General features: G+C 46.9%; 1 protein-coding gene across 1 annotated transcript in view; it reads right to left on the minus strand.

Annotated features, from left to right (window-relative positions):
- The window catches only part of LOC119376676 (tudor domain-containing protein 1-like), a gene marked incomplete at its 3' end in the record, with an annotated part of 40,237 nt that extends 15,971 nt beyond the window's left edge, over positions 1 to 24,266 (minus strand). Inside the window, exon 1 of the mRNA XM_037646429.1 lies at positions 24,106 to 24,266. Within this exon, the coding sequence (XP_037502357.1) occupies positions 24,106 to 24,266 (161 nt within the window). The remainder of the gene's footprint in view (positions 1 to 24,105) is intronic.
- Positions 24,267 to 25,281: the final 1,015 nt, after the last annotated feature.

Consider the following 25,281-nt stretch of genomic DNA (forward strand, 5'->3'; position numbering starts at 1 on the left):
CCTCTAGGTAATTGTAGGAAACTATGATTCAAGCATTGTGTAAGCCCACAGTAACCCCTGCTGCAGGCACTCCCCCATGTGTGCTGTTGCCAGTATCTGCTGAGGTCTCACTGGTCAGTTCAACATAGCATTTATGACCTCTGTGTACGTGGCTGATGCAGTAACAGGTACATCTGCATCAGCGAGCGCACAAGCAGCGCTATCTGGCTTTTATTATTATTTTATCTTTTTCCTGTCTTCCTACGCGGCCATCATATGTGAAGATGATGGCAAGTGGAAAAGTGAAACAGCTTTTGAACAATACCAAGATGGCAGCATTTGGCAGTGAAAAAGATGAGACCATGGTACACAACACAACATAAAAGAACCAACGCAATCCAGCATAGAACACTGATGTAGCAGGCACGCACTCACTGGGCAGATAGGGGGGGGGGGTGTGGATTAGAGCATGCTACTCGCTGCCTGCGTGCAACATAAGGCCTCTGTGTTGCAGTGAAGCACGTCTTCTCCTCGGCAGACGCGCAGTTCAGTGGTCCGCAAGATGTACAGTGGCCCAGTTTTTACGATGCCACCAACAAGGCTATCAATCATCGCGAGAGAAAGGCACGAGATCGGCGTTGGAACACCACCATCTTGTTCTACCTGCGTACTTTTCCGAGCTACCACCCGTTCGTTCGGCTCGCCCAATAAACCTCTTTACAATTTTTACAAGTGAATCTCGTCGATGTTTTACCAAGTTTAGTGGTATCTGCTAATTGTGCCTCGCCTCCCTATTTGCAAGGATTCATGCGTGAAGTGTATGAGTAAGTGCGGTTTTTGACAGTAAGGTTCTCTAACGACTATTTATTCTCTAGTTCACGAAAAATCTATATAATGTCATATTAGATATGTTGTTTCCTGCACCTTTGTACCGCTCACTATATGCTGGACTGCCTGGACACGACGTGCTTGTGCGTGTGAAGAAAATGCCTATTTCACCAACATCCAAGACATTCTTCTACAAAGTGCACACAGAGACGCTGCCTGTGAAGACCTGGTTAAGCAGCAAAGGCATCTTTGTATCTTCAGTTAACTGTCGCCTCTGTGAAGTTCCGGAAACTATAGAACATTGCTTCATCAGCTGTAAAGACGCCATACTCTTCTGGGACGTTCTACAAAGGGCTTTTAAAAAACAACTCGATTTAAATTCGTATAGCATACGTTATCTCATGCCACCCAAAAGCCATTCTATGCCCTTTGACATGCTATTACTAATGGGCATGCACAGTTTATGGAAAACTCGCATGTTAGACAGGCATGCGGAACCCACGGTATCATCGCGGTTGCATCTCATTCAAATGGCTCTTCAGCTAAAACACTTTTACGAACAATTGGAGTTTCAACCGGACTGGTATCCACTCTTCATGAAATGTATAGCTTTAGTACCCTTTTAGGACTTCTGTTTAACGCTTGTACGCTGGTAGAGGCCGCCTTGAGTTTTTTGTTCGCTATGTATGCTAATTACACACATTTGTAATAAATACCATGAAAGAAAAAAAAAGCACTGGCATGGCTCAGAGGTTGAATACTGGGTTCCCACGCAGAGGGCCCAGGTTCGAGCCTCGTTCCATCCTGGAATTTTTTTCTTATTTCGTTTTTTTTTCTTATTTCGATCGATACTGGTTACGGACACCGGTGGCGGCGGCGGAGGCGGCGGCGGACAACTACGGCGCCAAAAACGGCCGGTGAAATGATCTCATAACAGCTTTCGCTGTAAAAAATCTGGCGCGCTAGCAATGAATAGCGGTGGCAAAATAACTGACCGTATGTTCAAAGGGAACTATTGTAGGCCCAGGAAGAGTGCTGTTAGTTCTTTTTTAAACAGTAATTTGCTAAACCTTTAAGTTTTTAACTGTGAGGACATAGCCCAAATTGCTCCTTTACTTTTGCTACTTTACTAGCGGCTTTACTGATGGGAGAAAGAATAAGTAAATGTTTCCAAAAACTAATCAGTAATAATAATAAGAAGGCGGCGAAGTGTGGTGAGTGCATCGTCGCTTGCTGATGACCATCCCGTGAGGTCACGGCTACTGCAATGGAGTTCAGTCAAAGGTGCTATGATGGATGCGAAGCTGCGAACAATATAGGAACAAAGGCCGAGAAAACTGCAAAGTTGTTTCAATGTCTCCGGATCAGGAAGAACACCCTCTCTGGAGACGAAAGGAGCTTTAGAGCGCCAAAGCAACACTTCTTCAAATTCAGCTGTAGACCAGCGGACTCGAGGGAAGTGAGCACTGCTTCCAAGTGTAGAAAATGCGTTGGAAAGACGCTCGAAAATATTACAATGTCCTCCAAGTAGCACAGGCACACGTGCCATTTCAGGCCACGGAGGATGTTGTAGATCATGCGCTCGAACTTGGCAGGCGCATTGCATAGCCCACATGGCATGACATTGAATCCGTACAGGGCATCGGGAGTAACAAAAGCTGTTTTTGGGCGGTCAGGCTCCGCCATTGGCACCTGCCAGTAGCCGGAGCGCAGATCTAGCGAAGAGAAGAACTCGGCTCTTTGTAAGCCGTCGTGGGCATCATCTATGCGAGGGAACGTGTAGACATCTTTGAATGTTATCTTGTTCAGTCGTCCGTAGTCAACGCAAAACTTTATTGAGCCGTCTTTCTTCTTTAACAGAACTACCGGCGATGTACACGGGCTGTTAGAGGGCTCAATAACATCGCGCTTAAGCATGTCGTCAACTTGTTCGGCGATGATGTGCTGAGCTGCTGACACACGATATGGGCGCTGACGTAAAGGGGCGTGGAGACCAGCATCGATGTGATCAGCTACGGTTGAAGTACGGCGCAATGATTGTTGCTGGTTATCGAAGCTGGCACGAAAGCCTTCAAGCAGGGCGGTGATGTCAGCGCACTGCTTGGATGTAAGGTGGCTGTCGATGCATCTAGAAAGTGCATCGGTGAATGATGGCAGAGAAGCTGGTGCGGGACAATCGATGCCATTAATCTGGGGGAAGTTGGCTGACCAGCGACGAGAGTTGCCGAAAAGCAATCATGGCCTTTAATGCTGCCAAGGCACTCTCCCCGCAGTATGATGGAAGGATAGGGAAACGGATCGGAAACATAGATTGCACTGGTAGTATCTCGAATCGATGAATTGGATACGCTTGAAAGGCGATGACGAATAAGAGACGGGACACACACTACGCAACTTACAACTTTTTTTATTGGGAAACGGGGTAGCGTCCAGTGTTGCGGAGTTGCCACTCCGGAATTGGCATGACTCCGTAATTATTCCACATTTTCGCGACCCCGGAATTGAATGGGGACAACACTTGGAGGAATGGCATGGGAATGGAATCAGGCGCCTTTTGCACGTAATAGAATAGGAATGGAATTACGTCTTTTTCCGAAAATAGAGCACGTTTTCGCCCCCCCCCCTACACGCTGTTTTTCAAACTTCAAACATTAGTAAGTCAGAGCCTCGAATTTAACAATAAAGCAGTATTATAAAAATTACACCATCTCCCGCTAAAGGGGGCCATGAGGCGATGCGAAGTCGGAGCACTTGCACGATCGCGTTCCATTGGCGCTCGTTGGGCATGCTAGCGACCTGGCGTCGTGGAACGCGAAGAAGAACGCTACGCGCGTCTTGTCTTCCCTCTAGCCTGGCCGTTAATTCTCACAGGGCGAGCGGGGAACGCGGTCAACAGGCGTGCGAGAGAGGAGAGAGAGGGGGAGAGCGTAGGAGAGGAGAGAGAGGGGGAGGGGACGCGCACGCGCTGGTGCTCATCGCGGCGTTGCGCAGGAGAGAATTTCGGCATGTCTAGCCCGCGTTTCGGAGGAAGAGTGGAAAGGGGCAGGGGAGAGGGGAAGGGGAGAGGGAAAGTGGAGAGGGACGGGGAGATGGGAAGCTGAGAGGGTGAGTGGAGAGGGGCAAGGGGAGAGGGGAAGAGGACAGAAAGTGGTGTTGGGCAGAATAAAATTACTTATAAGAAAATAAAGGTTTAAGCCCTGCCTGCTGCACCAAAGTAAGGGGAAGAGAGGGTGGGCGCATGCGCAGTAAGGGTGGTCACGCCGCACGCCACCACCACCACCACCACCACTGGATTGAACTCCGCCATAAGATACTTCGCCTCTAAAATGGCTTGGCTGATTACAAGCACGGTGCATTTATAAGCAACGCGCCTGCTACAAACTGCGGGCAATGCCAAATAAAATGTTCAGTATCCCCGATGTCACCGCAGAAGGCACAAAACGGGGAAGTGTAATGTCCAGTCTTGAAAGACGAAGCCGGGATGTATTCGGAGCCGGTTCTTATTGGGTACAACAGCGTCGCTTGTTCACGAGAAAGTCCATGGATTACACATGCTTTGTGTGGAAACTTGTAGATTGCCTTGAAATGATTGCATTTCACAATCATTTTGATGTGGAAAGAGCAGCGATGGTCCGCACCTTGCAAAAAAGTTGTCAGAGGCACCGGACAGTTGAAGACAATTTTTCCTGAAGGGCCCACGGCAACGAGGAGGAGCGTACAGCGAATTTTGCTGGTCTTCCTGCGAGACATTTGGCTGTCCAACACGGGGTGAGAGACTCTTATAATTCAGAAGATACTCAGGCGGAACAATTGCCGGCCATGCAGGCCAGGCTAACCCCGCCTGCTGCAACATCACCACCACCACTCGCCTGCTACAAACCGAGGCATAATTTAGTGTACAAACAAACGCATTGATGATATGTGGTGTTTAGTGGCGCAAAGGCCAATTGATGGCCAAAGAGCGCCAGTTCATGAGACAAAGGATGTGAGCAATGGTTGCGGTAAGTAGCTGTAAAGGGGCCTTAAAATTCCTCGCGCTAAAGGCGGGTAAAACATATATGTATATATTAAAATCATGACAGTGACGTGAAGTATGTCTAGTGGAATTAATGGCAAGTGGTCGCAAGAATAAGACTATGAAGATATGACATCAGCACGAATGCCTCGTCAATGCCCTTGAGTCCAAGGGCCGCGAGGCAAGTGCTGTCTTTAACGTATTCACCGCAGCAGCGACCTCTGTTTAGAGGCCGTGCTACGGATCACCTTGATATATGACATGAAAACTCTGTACGTCGTTTAAAAAAGCAGACAGTGACTGATATGTAAAAAGCGGGTCCCTACCGATGAACATTGAAGGATGAAATGGAAATTGCTGCCGGTAGGGTAATAAAAGTGCTTTTTTCTGATAGCATCGAGTTCCTTGCACTGAATGAGGACGTGAAGGACAGTGAGTGGCTGACCACATCTATCACACAAAGGTGGCTCGCCACCGGACAGAAGGTGTGTGTGTGTACTGTATGTGTGACCGATCCTAAGTCTGCAGAGTGTAACTTCTGTGTGGCGTGATTTTGATAATGGCGGCCAGTTACCGAGATGCGGTTTGACAACGTGTAGCTTATTTCGTGTATGCATATCCCATGTGGTCTGCCAAAAGGCTCTGAGCTTTCTTTTCAGGAAGTGTTTTAGGTCTAGTGGGGGAATAGCTAAGGATGTATTGTGACTGTTTTCGTGGGCGGATGCTGCTAGCTGGTCCGCCAACACGTTGCCTTGAATCTCGCGGTGCCCTGGCACCCAGCACACTACGACATGTTGTTCGAGTGCGTATATCGTGCTCAAAAGAGAATACAGCGAGACAAAGACGGGGTTTTGTGTCTTTTCAGAGTTTTTAAGGCTTTTACCACGCTTAGAGAATCTGTGTAAATCACTGCCTTTTGTAGTTTTAATTGCTGAATGTGTTTAACGGCCGCAAGTATCGCGTAAGCTTCTGCCGTGAAGATACTTGATTCAGGGTGTAGAATACCGGAATCCGTAAAGGATGGCCCGACGGCTGCGTAAGACACAGAAATATTGGACTTTGAGGCGTCTGTAAAGAATTCTGCACAAGTGTATTTGTGTTGTAGTTCAAGGAAGTATGTACGAATATGTGCAATAGGCGCGTGTTTCGTTACTTCCATGAAAGAAAGATCGCAGTCTATAAGCTGCCACCGCCACGGCGGTAGTTGTGCAGCGGGAGCCAATAGACAGTGTTCGGATAGTGGCACACCCGTTTCCTGAGCTAAGCCCCTTACACGAAGTGAGTAGGGCTGTCGCATCGAAGGACGGTGGTCGAAAAGGGCAGAACTAGATATATCATTAATTGTGGGGTGTGAGGGGTGTTCGTTGTCTGCGTTCACTTTGAGATAGTATAGAAACGACATGTAAGATCGCTGCAGGTGGAGCGACCACTCGTTCGATTCGACGTAGAGGCTTTCCACGGGGCTGGTGCGAAAAGCACCCGTAGAAATACGAATGCCCGAGTGGTGGACAGGGTCAAGCATCTTCAACGCGCTTGCTGTCGCAGACTGATATATTATCGCCCCATAATCTAGGCGCGTGCGTATGAGACTTTTATAAAGATTCATCAGACACTTCTTGTCACAACCCCACGAAGTGCGTGACAGTACCTTTAGAATGTTCATGGTTTTTATGCACTTGTTCTTTATATACTTTATGTGTGATATGAAGCTTAGTTTCGTGTCTAGAATTACGCCGAGAAATTTATGCTCCGTTTTCACAGGTAACCGTTGACCATGCAGATCAACGTCTGGATCGGGATGTAGGCCTCTCATTCTTGAGAATAATACGCAAGTACTTTTTTGCGGGTTAAGGCTGAACCCGTTCTCGTCTGCCCATTTGGTTACCTTGTTTAAACCAAGTTGCACCTGCCGCTCGCACATTGAAAGGTTGCAAGATTTATAACCGATCTGCACGTCGTCAACATATGTGCAATAAAACATATTCCGTGGAATACACAGACGTAGGGAATTCATTTTTATAATAAAAAGTGTGCAACTCAGAACACCACCTTGCGGCACTCCAGTTTCCTGGACAAATATTCGGGACAAGACATTACCCACTCGAACACGGAACGTGCGATTGGACAAATAGCTTTCGATTATGGTCAACATCTTTCCTCGGACACCTAAGTGGGATAGGTCTCTTAATATTCCAAATCGCCATGTGGTGTCGTAGGCCTTTTCCATATCGAGGAACACCGAAAGGAAGAATTGCTTGTGAACAAAAGCGTCGCGAATTTGTGCCTCGATACGGATAAGGTGGTCAGAGGTAGATCTACCCTCTCGAAAACCGCACTGGTATGGGTCAACTGAGGTGCTGGCTTCGAGGAAATGTAGAAGTCGCCGATTTATCATTTTTTCGAAAACCTTGCACAGACAACTTGTTAGGGCTATTGGCCTGTAACTGGATACTGAGGATGGGTCCTTACCCTGCTTCAGAATCGGAATTATGATGGCTTCTTTCCAGGCCGAGGGGATCTCGCCGCAAAACCAAACAGCATTGTACAGGGAAAGGAGGGTTTTTTGGGTTTCAGAAGGCAGGTGTTTCAACATTTCATATACAACACGGTCGGAACCTGGGGCGGATTTATTGCATGAGTTCAGCGATGCCTGTAGCTCAGCTAAGCCGAAAGGTTCATTGTATGCTTCCTCGTGTTTTGTGGATTTGCGCTCTAGTTTCTGTTGTTCGATTTTTGCTTTGTGTCGTTGGAAAACTTCCGTGTAGTGTGACGAGCTCGATACCTGTTCGAAGTGTGCACCTAGGAAGTTCGCCTGGTCTTCCAAGCTGTCACCTTGTGTGTTTACTAGGGGAAGTGAATGCGCTTGTCGGCCTGCTAACCTACTAACCATGTTCCAGACTTTAGCCTCCTGTGTATATGAGTTAATTCCCGATAAAAATTTCTGCCAACTTTGTCTTCTTGCCTGTCGGCGAGTTCTCCTGCCTTGTGACTTTATGTTTTTAAAACTGTCCAGATTCTCGGCTGTCGGCGAGTCCCGAAGCAGCCTCCATGCTTTATTTTGTTTTTTGCGCGCGTTTCGACACTCAGTGTTCCACCATGGCACACGTCGTTTGCCGGGCAGTCCAGCTGTTTGTGGGATACACTTCATTGCGGCATCAATCAAAAAAACCGTAAAGTAGTCTACAGCTTCATCTATGCTCAAAGCACGCATGTTGGTCCAACTTAAGAGAGCCATTTTACGAAACTGTTCCCAATCGGCTTTGTCAATTTGCCATTTGGGAACCTGTGGAGGACATTCATTAACTATTGGGGTGCTCAGAACTATAGGAAAATGGTCACTTCCATAGGGATTATTAATGACTTTCCATGTTAGAAGGGGCAGAAGTGATGGAGATGTGATGCTGAGGTCTATGGACGAGTAGGTATTGTTCGCAAGACTATAGTATGTTGGCTCTTTTTTATTCAAGAGACACGTGCCAGAAGAGAAAAGGAACTGTTCAATTAGACGACCTCGCGCATCGCAGCGGGAGTCACCCCATAGACAGCTATGCGCATTAAAGTCCCCAAGTACAAGGTAAGGTTCAGGGAGCTCATCTATTAAAGACTGAAATTCATGTTTTTGCAGCTGGTAATGTGGAGGTATATATAGAGAGCAAATGGTGACGAGTTTGTTCAAAAGAACCGCTCGAACAGCCACTGCCTCAAGGGAAGTTCGAAGAGGTAAATATGTGCATGCTACTCCTTGATTAACTATAACCGCTACACCCCCGGATGGCGCGATGGCATCATCCCGGTCCTTCCGGAAAATAATGTAGCTGCGTAGAAAGTTCGTGTGTTTGGATTTTAAGTGTGTTTCTTGTACACACAGCACCTTTGGTGTATGTTTGTGTAAGAGTTCTTGGACATCGTCGAGATTTCTAAGCAGTCCTCTCACGTTCCATTGTATTTGTGCTTCCATATTGGATGTCAGGTAGTGCTGTGTGTACGAGAAGGAAGTGGGTGTTGTTTAGGTCGAAATTTAGAGCTCAAGCAGCAGGGCCGTCGTCGGGCCCCATTATCGGCTTTTTGGTTTTCTTAGCGCGCTCCAGGGAGCTACGCCGCTCTTTCGGTACCAGAGGCACCGGAGTTGTGTCCATTGCCTCGTTTGAGGCACTGGACGCCCGCGTATGCGAGCTGCTGGCTTGTTTGTCCGACCTCGCCTGGCGAGGCGTGGTCGTGAGACCCGACGACCCTGGAGTCGCCGGGATCTCTGGCTTGGCAGGTGGGGACTTCGCCTGGTGTGACGAAGTCTTGGACGCCACCGAGCCGGAGGGCGATGTGCTCTCCTTGGCCTCTACGGTGCCGGAGCTTGTAGTGGCCGCCGGTGTGGTCAGATTCAGAGTAGGCGGGGCAGCCTTCGCTGCTCCCACCATGGGGGCGGGTGGCGTTTGCCTCGGCACGCTGCGAGTGGTCCGGGCAAACGCGATAGGCCGTTGTGGTGCTGCCCCCCGTCGCACCACTTCGGCAAAAGATGTTCTTGCTGGGAATGACGATGAAACTCGCTGTCGTGCTTCTCGGAACGTTATGTTTTCTTTTACTTTTATCGTGAGTATTTCTTTCTCTTTCTTCCAGGCCGGGCAGGCCCTGGAGTACGCAGGGTGATCACCTTCACAGTTCGCGCAGTGAGTCCCATCACCAGCGCAGTCATCAACAGAATGACCCGTCGTTCCGCATTTTGCACAGGTGAGCTGCCCTCGGCAGCTTTGAGACGCGTGACCAAATCTTTGACATTTAAAGCATCGCCGCGGGTTTGGTATGAAAGGTCGTACAGCAAGCTTGACGTAGCCGGTTTCAATGTTTTCGGGTAGTGTGCTGGAGGCAAAAGTAAGTATCAAATGCTTGGTCAGTATTTCGGTGTTGTCGCGCCTTATCTTGATCCTTTGGACATGAGTGACATTTGAATCTTTCCATCCATCTAGTAGTTCTTCCTCGCTGAGGCCAATGAGGTCCTCATCGGACACTACACCTTTGACAGTGTTCATGGTCCTGTGCGCGCTCACAGAGACGGGGATGTTTCTAAACGCGACTAGATGTGACAAATTAATGTACTGTTCCTTGTCTTTTAATTCGAGGAGTAGGTCCCCGCTTGCCATCCTTGTGGCCTTATATCCCGTTCCTATGGTGTCTTTCAAGCACTTAGCAACAAGAAAAGGTGAAATGGCTCTAGCTTTTTCAGATGTTTGTTCACAGTGAACCACGTGGTATTTCGGAAAATTGTCATTGTTTTTGGGCCAGAAGAATTGGGATGCATCGATGCGTACCCTTTTTGGGGCACGATCGGTGGAAGAGGGGTTCGAGGGTCCCATGGAAAAAGTCGCTTGTTCGGCAACGGCGCCTACCACCCACCACGGAGCCCAACAGGGGGACGTGGCAGAACATACGAAAAGTCTGCGCAACGCCAGCAGTACGCCGTCACTATAACCTAATATGGTCTACCCAAGGTTGGGAGCCACACACGGTTAACCCTTGCCGCCAGGAAAAATCGGAAGTAACGAGAAGGGAGAAGTAGACAGGAAAGTTTAAAAGTGAGAGAGAAAGACGAAGATGAGGTGAGAGAGAGAGACAGGAAAAGGCGACTGCCGGTTTCCCCTGGGTGGGTCAGCCCAGGGGTGCCGTCTACGTGAAGCCGGGGCCAAAGGGGTGTGTTACCTCTGCCGGGGGGCCTTAAAGGTCCAATCACCCAGCGTCGGCTCAACCCCCAGGATCCCCTTTTCCCCGGACACGGCAAAGCCACGCACGGCTAGGCGTGGGAGGGGTCGAAACCCCCCGTTAGCTCGGGTCCGTGGTGTCGCTACACACCAAACGCCTACTTGCGCAGACGCCCCTGCGGGGAAACAAACGCATTATAGCAGCGGATACTGAAGCTAGAAACAAATTATGCCTGCGCATCGGTTCCCATTGATACTCCCACACGAAATTGGTGAATACTTTATGCCCAGCCTGATCTTTATCTCACGAGCAGTTTAGTACCTGACACGTAAATAACCTTCGGGCCAAGGAAGACATTGCATACCTGCACACAGGCGAATACAGAAGCTTCTCCTCACCCCATCCATGCTTGCGAGGCGCGCTCGACAAGCGTGAGTGCTGACGAGCTGTGTGGCCCAGTGTTCCGTATTCGATGCAAGGGCACAAGGTGCCCGAGCAGTACACTGTTCCAACTAATACCAGCAGATCTAGAGGGTTTTTTTCCCCATTAACCAAATCTTAGTTTTCTCTATAGTCACCACCGCTCCAGATGCGTGGCAAAACTGCCTATTCTTCTTGAATACTACTTTGTCAGCATAAAAATACGCTATGTCGTCATTTTAGCATTAACACATTCAAGCTTAAACAACATTAAAACATCACCATTCGTTCAAACATACTGCCCATGTAAATACTACAGGTAGTGAAAGAACTGCCCCTATGGGAATTAGTAGGGTGGTTGTTGTACTGCACGAGATGTGCCACCAAGCTACTTTCCCTCGACATTAGTAAAGTGTTTTTCGTACTTTTGTAGTTCTTAATGCATCTGATGATATTCAGTATTAGGGAACGTTCATTCTTAACTCGATAAAATTATCAAGGTGCCTTTCCTACGTTGAGGAATTACAGGAACGTAATTGAACTGCCCGGCCATTCCCGGAGTGGGAATAGGTTAAGTTCTTTCATTCCTGGAAATTGAAAAGAATGATACTGTGGCAAGTTCAAATTCCCCGGAATGAAACTGGAATGAAATGGAGGCGACCATTCCGCAACACTGGTAGCGTCACTTATATACACTTAAGCATGTGACACAGGGCCTGCACATTGCACGTTACTGAGCACTCAAAAATTCAATCTATTTCTTATATAATGTCAATGAAGCTATGCTGACACACGATGCAGGAACATTGCAGGAACATTGCTATTTCCTTCTGCCAAGTGTGTTTCCCAGATACAATAACCCTGATGGGGCAATCTGGCTTGTGGGTATTTGCGCTATAGAATACTTCATCATTTTTACAAACATTAATGATCTTGACAAGTCTGGGGAGGTGACAGCTTTCACAGAGTTCTTTCGCCTTTCTTTTTAATTCCGTCAAGGAAACATCATCATAACTGTCAAAAACGGACTTCAGAGCTTCCCTAGCTTTTTCCTTATACAGGATAACCGCAGAACGGCAAAGCCTCCTTCTTTGTCACAGTCTTTGTCAAAGAAATGCGAAAAAGCTCTGTGAAATCTGTCGCCGCCCCAGACTTGTCAAGAGCATTAGTGTTTTTGAAAATGATGCATTAGAAGTATTCTATCGCGCAGAAACCCACAAGCCAGAGTGCCCTCTCAGGGTTATTGTATCTGAGAAAAACACTTCGCACAAGGAAATAGCGATGTTCGTGCAAGACAAACTGAACCTTCTTGTGGGCGAAGATCCCTTCAGGGTTAAGAATTCTATGAAAGTTGTGGAATTCTTTGACAACGATCAAGGCATGAACCTTGATGCTCTGTCAGTAGACGTAAGCGACTTGTACTATTCGATACCTCAAGATGCCGTGCTCAGGTGGATTGAGACAAGCATTGACAGGTATGGTGCAATTTGCTTCCAGAATAGAGTAGGAATTCCCGTCGCAAGCTTTCTGGAACTGGTTACTTTTTACCTGTGTTCTACATACGTTCGCTGGGAGGGAAGCCTTTACCTGCAGCGAAGTGGCATTTGCATAGGGTCTAGTTTGGCACCCGTTATATTTGAACTATTCTTAGGTCATGTACACGAGCGTCTCAACAGTAAGTTCGCACATTCTAATGTATTTAAAGTCTTTAGGTCTGTAGATCATTTTTTAATAATTTTTGACAAGAGTTCTACTGGGGCTCACTTTGATGTAGAAGGAACCTTGAACGCCTTTAGCCGATGTTAGCACCTTTGCAAGTGACAAATGAACGTCCGTTAAAAGGATCCATTAGGTTTTTAGACCTGTATATCACCTTACGCAGTAACCATGCTTGCTGGGGTTATCAGCCACGAAGTAACAAACCGATTTTACCCTAAGAATCGGCTCATTCTAAGCTCGTGAAACGAAGCATCGCCAACATATGTCTAAATAATGCACTGCTTGTTAGAAGAAGTAATTCGTCTAAAGGCGTCAAGCTACCCTGACCACGTGTTATTGCCTGTGTCCGACGTGCTAGTGAAAAGATTAGGTAAACAATCTTTTCGCGAACAGAACAGCGGTAAGTGTAACAGGAACAAAAAAGCAGCGGTCATCCCATACATTCATCGCCTGTAACACAATCTTAAGAAATCTGCTCAGAAGGCGGGTGTGGAGGTAGTATTTTCCGGTTCTCAAAATATTATCCAGACTGTGCAGATTAACATGCCTCGTTCCAGTGCACCCCTACTCTGCGACGTGAACCACAGGGTTAAATTCGTTCAGTGCCACAAGGGTGCTCTGTACAACATTCCACATTCATGTGGAAATGTTTATATAGGACAAACTGGGCGCTGCCTAAAGGAGCGTCTAACAGACCACAGTAATAATGTCAGGAACGGTAACAACGCTCATCTCGCAACTCACTGCCAAAGGTGCTCCTGCACCCCGAAATTTGAGCAGTGCACAGTCATATCCCGCAACCATAAGCAATCGGCGAGGCTCGTAGTTGAAGCAAAGTATATTTTAGAACGCGCAGAATCGTGTGTCAGCATAGCTGCATTGACATTATCTAAGAAAGAGATTGAATTTTTGAGTGCTCAGTAACGTGTAACCCGCAGGCCCTGTGTCACGTGCTTCAGTGTATATAAGTGACGCTACCCCTTTTTCCAATAAACAAGATGTAAGTTGCGCAGTGTGTGTCCCGTCTCTTCTTCGTCCTCGTCTTTCAAGCGCATCCACTTCATCGACATGCAGAAAGAACCGGTCCAACTTAGTGGACTGACAATCTTGAATCATGAGGACGGCGAAATTTCTCAAGAAGCACTTGCGGCGGGAGCACTTTCAGCAGGTGTAAAAAGAAAAAGGTGAGCCAATAGAGACGTCGCAGGAAAGCGGGACCAAAGCGGATGAGAAAGGGGGTATCGTGGTGTCGGCGGCGACGAACACCTTCGCAGGTAGGGGCGACGAGTCGACCAAAGCAGAGTCACACAGCGGCGTGAGCTCGACCTCGGAGCGAGCACAATCAATGACAGCGTGATGAGTGCATAGAAAATCCCATCCTAGTATTATGTCGTGGGAACATTTCGAAAGCACGACAAATTCGACTGCGTAAAGAACGTCTTCAATAACAACCCATGCTCTGCACGAAGCGAAAGGGCGAAATTATTGCGCACTGACAGTGCTTAATACGAAGTCGTGAAGAGGCATCGTTACTTTTCGTAGCTTTCGGCAAAGCTTCTCAGACATGACAGAAACTGCAGCTCCAGTGTCGACAAGTGATGAAACGGGTACACCGTCCACGGAAACAGCGACAATATTACTCGGTGAAAAACAAAGCCTTGAAAAGTTCGAAAGCTGCGCAGTTCTTGTCTCTAGAACTGCGGCGCCTGGTTTTCCTCTGCCACAGGCCGGGGACATCGTATTATAGGGGAAATAGTACGACGTCGCCGTGAAGGCGACCGGCGTGTGTTAAAGTTCCGTCGAGTCGAAGAAAAGTGAGTAATGACGTGTGGTCCTGATGAAGCAGTCTGAGGTCTCGGCGCGGAATCATAAGCATATGCCCGCATGTCTTCATATTGCATAAACTCACGTTGCCGGCGAAATCGCGCTATGTGGCACGGGAAACCACGCGCGTAGCATACGGGGCAGTTGTCTGGAGTGCGCCATGGGTTTTGAAAATGTGGTGGCGGTCGGGAGAGTGGACGAGTAGTCTTGCTGAGGTGATGAGGAAAACGGGTGTGAGGCGACGTAGAGGTTCGCAGCGGGCAAACGTCGAGGTGTACCTAATTATTCAGTATTTATGAGCGGTGCAGTCACAGGCGGCGCAGTGGCTGCGGGTAGCACTTCGGCGACTTGCTCCAGAACAGCGCGTTGTATGGACATTCGTAGCGTACATGGGGCCCGATGAGGAATACACGACAAAAGGGACAGCTGGTGCGCGACCTCTTCGTGTACGAACTGCTTGATCTCTTGGAATAATGCCACGTGGTCCAGATCAAGGCTAGTAGATCTTAAAGCGGCAATGGTTTCACCTGACGCACTGACGCGGCGAGTGGTGCCACGTTGCCTGAAGAGTTGGTCAAAGGTTTGGCACAGCTGTATGGCGTCCGCTACCGTTTGCGGGTCCTTAGCGATGAGTATCTGAAAGGCATCATAAGAGACACCTTTCAAGATATGCTTGATCTTCTCCGCCTAAGTCATTGATGGGTTGTTGCGCTTGCAAAGGGCGACCACATCTTCAATGTAACTGGTGTAACTTTCACCGCTTTGCTGAGCTCGACCTCGCAGGCGCTGTTCGGCACGTAACTAGCGAAGTTCCGGACGGCCAAAAAGTTCGGCGAAGGCCGCCTGAAGGCCGACCAGGTAATAAGGTCAGTGCTGTGCTTACAAAAGCACAGCGTGGCGACGTCATTTAGGTGGAATATGACGTTGGTAAGCTTGTGCGCATCGTGCCATTTGTTGTGCTTGCTTAACAGGTCGTACTCATCCAGCCACTCTTCCGCGTCCTTGTCGTCAGTACCGCTTAAGAAACGAGGGTAGCGTTGCCGAACGCGGACGGAGCAAACTACAGTTGAAGGGGTTTTTGCCGGGGGGTCAGCCTGCTGGTCATCGTCTGTGGACATGAAATCGACTGGAGACAAGGTTTTCAATCAATCAATCAATCAATCAATCAATCAATCAATCAATCAATCAATCAATCAATCAATCAATCAATCAATCAATCAGGTTTTATTCACAACAAAATTGAGTACAGTGCTTAATATTTATACAGTTGGGACCCCAGAACTCGACATGAGTTGTGGAAGGGGTCCCTTTGACAGATGGTGCTATTTGTATCCGTGTAAAAAGATCTTACGCATAGGTGTATACAAAACGAAAGAAAACGTTATACAATGCTTAAAAAGAAGCAAAAGTATGCAAAACGTAAAAGAAAAGATTGCAAAGGGGGACAAAAAAAAAGGCTGAACGGTACACAGTACACGAAAGGAAACAAAGCCTTTGTGAACTTAAGAATTGCACAGGAAGTACTGGCGCAGTGATTTAGAGAAATGCTGAATGGATGGTGATGAGGTTATTTCTTTAGGAAGTGCATTCCAAAGACTGGCTGCAGTGTTTTTAAACGAAAACGCTCCATAATTTGTGCGTGCACGTGAAACTGTTAGCAACGTTAACAAAGAGGAACGTGTTGGATAGCGCGTAACGTGCAGATGAAATTGAACTGACGGACAGTGTATAATATTTCTTACAAATTTGTGCGTAAGAACTGCAATTCGAAAACGAATGTGATAATGCAGCGTTAAAATATGTAAAAGGGGATGAGCAAATGATATGGACTCAGTACGTCGGGTAAAACAGATTATTCGCAAAACCGTATTTTGTGCTACCTGAATTGGTTGTAATGTTGTGGGATACGTAAGTCCGTAAACTGAAATACAATAAAACACGTTGCGGGGCTAGTTGGTGATTTTTAAATAATTTTTAAATAAGACTGGAAAACAATATGAGACATGTGATTCAACAAAACTACGGTAAACGATCAGAATGGTGCGTAGTGGAATCAGATACCGTAGTTTATAAAATATTGGTATATTTTTGTAAATCTTTCTAGTCACGTCATGCACATGATTGTACAACGTCAGATGTTCATCTATAACTAATCCTAAAAATTTTGTTTGGCTAACTTTTTCTAGAGAAACTCCATTAAAAAGCAACTTTCCGTCCTTACTAATTGGCATGTTTTTGGCAGAGAAAATTATAAAATTGCTTTTAGCAAGATTTCGAATTAGTTCATTTGTGTGTAACCAGTAAGGAAGCCTGTTGAGAGTGTGGTTAGCTTTTTTATATAAATATTTTTCAGTCTTAGCCGCTATGAACACATTTGTGTCATCCGCGTATAAGACACATTCTTCCAGTATGTACGATGGGAGATCATTTATGAATACATTGAACAAGAAAGGCCCTAATATTGACCCCTGTGGGACACCTGTACTAATGGGTTTTTTATCAGAACTTCGTCCATTGATGCACACATACTGTTGCCTAGTCGCAAGATAGCTTTCGATTAACTTGTTAGGAGTGCCACGAATGCCATAGGCCTCTAGTTTTGACAGCGGTTTCTTGTGAATAATAACGTCGAATGCTTTTGTTAAGTCAATGAATATGCCGATGGTGAGGAGCGTATTTTCAATATTTTGCCTTATTTTTTTTCCGTTAAGGTCAGAAAGGCTAGTTCAGTACTCTTGGCTTTCAGGTAGCCATATTGTGCGCTTGATAAAAGTTTGTTGTTTTCAAAATAAAATGTGATTCGCTTAAGAAGTAGTTTCTCTATTACGTTAGATAGAGGTGAAAGCAAAGTAATGGGCCGGTAATTTTCGACGAGTAGTTTGTTGTTCCTTTTAAATACCGGTATTACTTTGCCGACTTTCAAAGCTGTTGGAAAGACACCAGGTGAAAACGCTGTGTTTGTTATATCAGCTAAGGGTTCCGAAATAGAATCCACTGATTGTTTCAACAGGTCTACAGGTAAGTCATCATGTCCTAGAGAATTTGTGTCGTTCAACGATAGCACAGCACTACGGACCTCATTAGGATCAGTAGGTGCGAGATAAAAGGAGCTATTGTGATGTTTTATTATAGTGGCGCAGGCTTTCCGGCACCACTAGAAGCAACGGGAGGCCGTCGGCTGAATAGTTTCTCTTGTACAGCAAGCCATTTGAAATTGTAAAGTGCTTGTCGGCGGAGTTATGTGCAGCTTCGAGCAAGGGTTTCAGGGTAGGGTCGCGTTGTTGCTCACGTTTGAAGCTGCTGGTATCTGGGAAGTCGGACAAGACAGAAACTAAATAGTCATCAATGTCATCGTCGTCAGCATTGGTGTGTACTGAAGGAAGGCGGGATAAGCAGTCGGCATCCGTGTGACATCGTCCGCTCTTATAGGTCACAGAAAAGCTGTACTCTTGGAGGCGCAACGCCCAACTAGCCAGCCGGCCAGACGGGTCGCGAAGTCCCACAAGCCAGCATAGTGAGTGATGATCGGTCACTATTGTGAACTCGCGGCCATGTAGATACGGTCGGAACTTCTGAATGGCGAAGACGACTGCTAAGCACTCGAGCTCGGTGACGGTGTAGTTCTTCTCTGCTCTGGTCAGTGTCCGACTGGCATATGCTACGACGTGCTGACGGCTGTTGCAGAGTTGGACCAGCACAGCACCAACACCTAGGCCACTAGCATCAGTATGAAGTTCAGTGAAAGCGTCAGGATCAAAATGCTTCAGGATGGGTCCTGAAGTTAATAAAAACTTCAGCTGTTGAAATGCAGCCTCACATTTATCATCCCACAAATACGGTGTGTCTTTATGAAGAAGGGACGTCAGTGGGGCGGCAAGTTGCGCGAAGTTCTTAATAAATCGGCGGAAATATGAGCACAGACCGAGAAAACTTCGCAGGTCCTTCACTGTTCGTGGTTGCTCAAAGTTGCGAACCACTGCGGTCTTCTGTGGGTCTGGTCGTACGCCGTCTTTATCCACGAGAAAGCCTAATACGAGGGCTTGACGTTCTCCAAAATGGCACTTCTTTGAGTTTAAAACAAGGCCAGCTTCGCGTAAGCATTCAAGCACAAGTTACAAGCGGTGGTTATGCTCTTGAAAAGTCTTTCCGTAGATAATCACGTCATCTAAATAGCACATGCAAATTTCCATTTTAGTCCACGGAGTACTGTATCCATAAATCTCTCGAATGTCGCTGGAGCGTTACACAAACCAAAGGGCATAACGTTAAACTCAAAAAGACCATCTGGTGTTACGAAGGCCGTCTTCTCTTTATCTGAGGGATGCATAGGAATTTGCCAATACCCAGAACGCAAGTCAACAGAAGAAAAATAGGAGGCAGAATGCAGGCAGTCCACGGCGTCATCTATACGTGGCAAAGGGTAGACGTCTTTTTTTGTAATGGCATTTAGGCGACGATAGTCTACGCAGAATCTCCATGAGTTATCCTTCTTCCTGACTAGAATGACAGGAGCTGCCCACGGACTACACGATTCTTGTATGACGCCCTTCTTTAGCATGTCTTCAACTTGCTCAGCGATGACTTTCCTTTCGGAAAGCGATACGCGATAGGGCTTCTGGCGTATTGGTGGTGCTTGGCCTGTATAGATGCGGTGTTGCGTACGTGAAGACGGTGGCGCAACGGTAGACGTCTCGTCTTGGGCAAAATCAAAAACTGAGGCGTAGCCTGCGATCACCTCCTGCAGTAGAGACCGGCTGCAAATAACCTGCCCCGGCAGGTTATTTGCAGCCCATCTCACCACCGACATCCCCTTTTGAAAAAGTCGGCATCGACTTGCTCGGACCCCTTCCTAAGACCCCATCCGGCCACCGATATGTTATAGTGTGCGTAGATTATTTAACTCGTTATACGGAAACGGACGCACTGACATCGGCCACAGCAGCCGCTGTTTCCTCTTTTCTGTTACAACGGGTCATATTGCGTCACGGTGCTCCACGGGTTGTCATCAGTGACCGTGGACGGCAATTTATCGCCGATGTGGTTGAAAAAATTTTGCGCCTCTGTGGCTCCTCTTATCGCCACACCACCCCTTACCATCCGCAAACTAACGGTCTCACTGAGAGAACGAACCGAACTCTTACGAATATGCTATCGATGTACGTTGATGCTGACCACAGGAACTGGGACGCCGTCTTACCGTTTGTTACTTACGCATATAACACCGCCAAGCATGAAGTTACTGGACATTCGCCTTTTTTTCTGCTTTACGCACGAAACCCACGGAGCTTTCTGGACACCCTGTTACCTTTCTCGCATGAGGAAGATCTGTCCATCGCTCAGACGTTGTGTCGTGCTGAAGAAGCACGTCAACTAGCGCGCCTTCGAACATTGTATTCTCAAGAACACAGCAAGAGTCGCTACGATGCCAAGCATATCCCCGTAGAGTTTTCTCCTGGCGACTACGTTTGGCTGTGGACTCCTGTTCGTAGCAAAGGATTGTACCGGAAGTTTCTAGCAAACTATTCCGGCCCATTCGTGATAGTCACTCGTCTCAGTGACGTGAATTACGTTGTCGCCCGGGTCACAGCCAATAACCGGCGTTCGCGCGTTACGCAAATTGTTCACGTAGCCCGCCTCAAAAAGTACCATCATAGGCATATTTAACTCGCTCGGCGAGCTTCATCTGCCGCCGGGGGAAATGCAACGAAGATGCGCGAGCGTACGGGTCGCGGAAGAAGAAGAAGAGTAGTGGAGCCGGCGCTTGGATTGTGTGGTTGGGTGAACCGGACTAGGCCTGTCCCAGAAGTACGCTGCTCTTTCCCAATGCCATTTCACCTCATCTGTAAATAAACACAATCACTCGTAACAATAGGTAAATCATCAGGCTGTTGAAAGTTCGCAGGCTGTTGTTTTGAGGTAAGCTCTGCAAGAACCTCAGCAAAGTAACTGTCACATTTTTCTGCCAGCGCATATGGTTCCGTTATGACAGTGCTACCATCAGTAATAGCTATCGATTTACTTTGGTGTGTCTCAATATTCATTGCAGATTTCAGAACTTTCCACGTTTTAGCAGTATTATTAGCGGCACTAGTTATTTGAAAATGATAATACCCCGCACCTCCACCAGTTAAAACAGGGCGTTTCGGCGCAGTACTTCTGTAATAAACACTAGGAACCGTCAAGGGAGGCCAAAGAGCCGCAGCCGAGCAGACCAGATGGTTCCGATGCACCAACCCGAAGGTCGTATTCTTTCTGCATGCGAGTGATATCCTCTGCCTCTCGGAATGGCGCTTGTCTCAGAAGGACCAGAGAGACCGCAGAACCGACACGTCTTCGGTTTATTGTTGTCAGAACGAGCATAAAAAAGAATAAGAATGTAGAGCGTGCCCCTGGCCACTTCTTCTTCCTCGTCGCCATCTCCATCTTCAATCTCTTTTCTACATCTTCCCGCCGGCCAGATTCAACCGATGCAGCCTTCGAGCGAATACAACAGCTGCATCGGTCTCTTGACCTTCCTTCAGATGTCCAAAGCAAACATGTCCTCACTAGGCCATCCTTGCCTGGGAAAATATTTTCAACCTTACATAGTTTCCACTGCGTCTTTTTACGCGCTTCCCCAAGCAGAAGCACATCTGCTTCTTGTATATCTGTGTGACCAGCCGTTTTTTCTGCTAGGACACTTCAGCTCCCTTAAATACTCTTGTTTCCATCTGATCCACCATGTCATCATTGCCTCTTTTCTTCTACTCCAGTAATTCAGCAAACTGTTTTCACCAGGTTTGTCGTATTCTTGCTTGTTAATTACTTGCTTGCCTCCTATAACATCCGCCGGTGTAATGAGTTGTGGCTCGTTGGGATCGTCATACACGTAGGTAACAGGCCAGTTGTTAATTACTCCTTCTGCCTCAACAACCACAGTCCGTAGTTCTTCTTCATCCAGAAGTCGAGCTCCTATAGCTTTTGTCATTGACGTTTTAAAGCTTCTGATTAGTCTTTCATAAAATCCTCCCCACCATGGAGCTAACTCTGCAATGAACTTCCATTTTACTTGCAGGTTGCTGGTATACTGTTGCACCCTTTCGTCTTCCATCTTTATTATTTTGTTTATCTCTTTTTCGGATTTCTTGAAGGCTCTTGCATTGTCACTATAAATTGTTGTGCACAATCCTTTTCTAGCTACGAATCTTCTGAACGCTTGAATAAACGCTTCCGATGACATCTTCTTGACCAACTCTAGTTGTACAGCTCTTGTTACTGCACACGTAAATATCACAATGCAGAACTTCGTAATTTTGCTGCCTTTCTCCTATCGAGCATTTAGCGGTCCACCGAAGTCCACACCAACTACGTCGAATGGCCTCGTCTTCGTTATCCTGTCAGCTGGAAGTGGTGCCGTTTCTTGCGTCATTGATCGGGAATTAAACTTCCTACACGTGATGCATTTCTTTATAACGTATTTTACGATCTGTCGGCCCCGAACAATCCAAAACTTTGTCCTTAAGTGTGTCAATGTTGATGCAACGCCACCGTGCATGGTAACGTAATGCGCAGGCAGTACTAAGAGTTCTGACAAGTGACTTTCCCTTGGCAAACAACGGGATGCTTTTCATCAAAGCTTAAATCACTCCACTGAAGCCTCCCTTTCACTCTTAGGACACCTTGATTGTCTTCGAAGATGTCCGTGCTGTACAGTTTCATTGTGCCATTTATTCGTGTCACTTCGTTTTGTAACGTCTTCTGCTCCTGCTTTAACAGCACCAACTCTACCTTGCACAATTCTTCTCCTGTTAGCGAACCTGTTTTCGCTTCTCTTCTTAGGTTTCCAATGTATCGCATCACCCACGCTGTAACTCCCAATGCTTTTTTATACGATCCGAACCTGTTAACATCGATTATTTTTCCTTGACTCGTTGTGGTAGTTAGGCTTGTCACGATCTCTTCGTCGTGTTCGTTGTCATCATTGTTCGATTCTATCATGATGTCATAATCAGGCCTTTGTTTTTCGTTCCTGATCCACGTGGGGCCATTCCACCATAATTCACTGTTCAGTAAATGTTGCATCTTCACGCCCCTCGTCATGAAATCCGCAGTATTTTCGTCCCTTTTAACATAACCCCATTGACTATTTTTAGACTTGTTCTTGATTTCTGTTGCGCGGTTGCGAACAAACAGATCTTTCGTCTTGCTTGACTTGATCCAGCAAAGCACAATTTGAGAGTCAGTCCAGAATCTAACTCTTCTTGCTTTCCTGACGAAATTCTCAGTTATATGACTGGCCAATCGGACTGATACCGTGGCGGCCAACAACTCTATTCTTGTCAGTGTAATCTTTTTGATTGGAGCGCCTCTACCTTTTGCTATGAGCAAACTGGCTTCATTGCTTCCATCTAAGTATTCTGTTACAAGGTATGCTGCTGCTCCGTATGCCATTGGGCTTGCATCTGAGACAACGTGTATAGTTGATGCTTTCACCTCAGCTTGCTTGTTGTGGTCATAGCATCTGTTAACAGTGAAGTTATCCAGATGCTGAAGCTCATCTGCCCAATCCTTCCACGCTGATCTGTGCTGGCTTGGTAAGGGGTCGTCCCATTTTAGGTTTTCTGTCCAAATCTTCTGCATCAACATCTTTGCTCTAACAGAAAATGGTGTCAAAAAACCTAAAGGGTCGTATAGCTTTGCCGCAGCTTGCAAAACCTGACGTTTTGAAAGTTGTCTTGTATCCATGTCCTGTCGCCACGTAGTGTCTGGGAAGCTCAGCAGGTCGTCGACGAAATTCCATTTCAATCCCAAAACCTTGATTTGTCCTTTTCTGATTCTTCTATCTAAATCTTCTCCTTCTTTGTCAAGTAGATTTCGTAGTTTGGCGTCATTTGAAGTCCATTTCCTTAAATTCATTCCTGCACCACGAAAAATGTATCTGGCTTCTTTGTACAGTTTAGCAGCTGTCGAGTAATCGTCGGCTCCTAGTAAGACGTCGTCGACGTAAATTCTCTTTCGGAGTTGCGATACAACTGCATGATACTTTTCTTCGAAGACATCCAAGTGTCGATGAATTGTGGCCGCTAGAAGAAAGCTACTTGGTGTAGTGCCGAAAGTTACTCTCGTCATCCTCCATGTTCTTATCTCGGGGCTTGGCATAGCTTCGCTGGGTATTTCTTCCCACCACAGAAATCTCAGTGCGTTTGGTCATTTTCTTGTATTGCTATCTGCAGGAACGCTTTTTCCACGTCTGCTGACATGAAAATCCTGTGTTGTCGAAAGTTCAGCAGCAAACTTGTGATATCAGGGTTAAGGTTTGGCCCATTTTCCAGGTTGTCATTCAGTGATTCCCCTGGGTTTTGACTTGACGATGCGTCAAATACGATCCGTATCTTTCTCGTTGTTATTTCTTTTTTGATCACAGCCTGATGGGCATGTAATAGACAAATTTGTTCCGTACGTCTGTTCCGGCAGGTGCTTCGACGTTTTCTGCTATTTCTTTCTCGAAGTATTCTCGAATAGCTTTGTCGTAGGCTTGAAGGTCATCGCGATTTTTCTATAATTTCTTTGTCACCTGCATAAGCCTCTTCTCTGCAACTGCCTTGTTGTCACCTAACATTACGTTTTCCTTCCATGGTAGCCGCACTTGATACCTTCCTGCCTTGAACTCCATTGTTTCTCTGATGTACTGTATCACACGGTCATCGCTTGGCTTTGTCTCGGGTTTCTCCGTGATTCCCATCCTTTCCAAATCCCAGAACTTCTGCAGTTCATCGGTGATCGTGTCAGAGTTGGCACTGACCTTGAGGACCATAACCGTCGATGATTCAGTGGAACAGAACGAAGATCTACAGGACCTTGAACCGTCCATCCCAACATCGTTTCTATTGCCATTACTTTCGGCTGTATCTCGCGAATGCGACCAGTGACTACCGTCCAGTAGTAATCTGCTCCAATTAATATTGAAGTTTCTAGATTTTCGCCGTCATTGACCGCCTTCTTACTGTCATCAGCCAAAGAAATTCCTAGAGATCTTGCTCTTTCTCGTACTGCCAAAGGTGGAGATGGTAGCACGTCGCAGGTTATCACTTCTATCTCGAACGCTTCAATAGTGATGTGTTTGGATGTAGGGTCCTTCTTCACGTTGACCTCGACGACTTTCAAGTCGAGTTCCACCTCTCCTCCTCCAAACGATCCAACAGTGATTCTTTCAGATCTTTTTACTTTGCACCCTAGTTTTCCCGACAATCTTTTCAGGATGAATGTGCTCTGGCTCCCATTGTCCAGCATATACCTTGCGTAGCACCCACTTTTTTCTCCCTCCGTCCATGGAAAGGCAGTCTGCAGTAGTATGCACTTGTGCTCACCAGACTGCTGTGCGTGCATGTTGCAGGACTTGCTGACGTCTGCCCGATCAAGTTGGGCGCTTGTACGTACTTGTCCGCCACCGCTGCTTGACTGTTGAGCTGACGTTCCAGATGCTCGTGGTCGACACTTGGATGTTGCGTGCCTTCCCTTGCAAGTTTTGCAGCGTACGTTGGCGCGGCATATCTTCGCCGTATGGTAAGGCCTCGTACATTTGAAACACCTTCGCTTCTGCTGCAAGGCTTCTTTCTTCTGTTCCATCGTTATGCTTCTTCTGCAATCTTCCGTGTAATGTCCAGTCAGCTCACAGAAAATGCATTTTTTTCATAGAGGTGCTTTGAAGCGTATATGTTCTTGTCCCTCTCGTACTAAGTGGTGGCTTGTCCTCGGTCTGTTTCTCCTCATGAGTTTCTTCTCTGCTGCTTATATAGATGTTTAAGAATTCCATAACTCCTTTCAAACCA

This window comes from Rhipicephalus sanguineus, unplaced genomic scaffold, assembly GCF_013339695.2.
Source record: "Rhipicephalus sanguineus isolate Rsan-2018 unplaced genomic scaffold, BIME_Rsan_1.4 Seq1856, whole genome shotgun sequence".
NCBI lineage: Eukaryota > Metazoa > Arthropoda > Arachnida > Ixodida > Ixodidae > Rhipicephalus > Rhipicephalus sanguineus.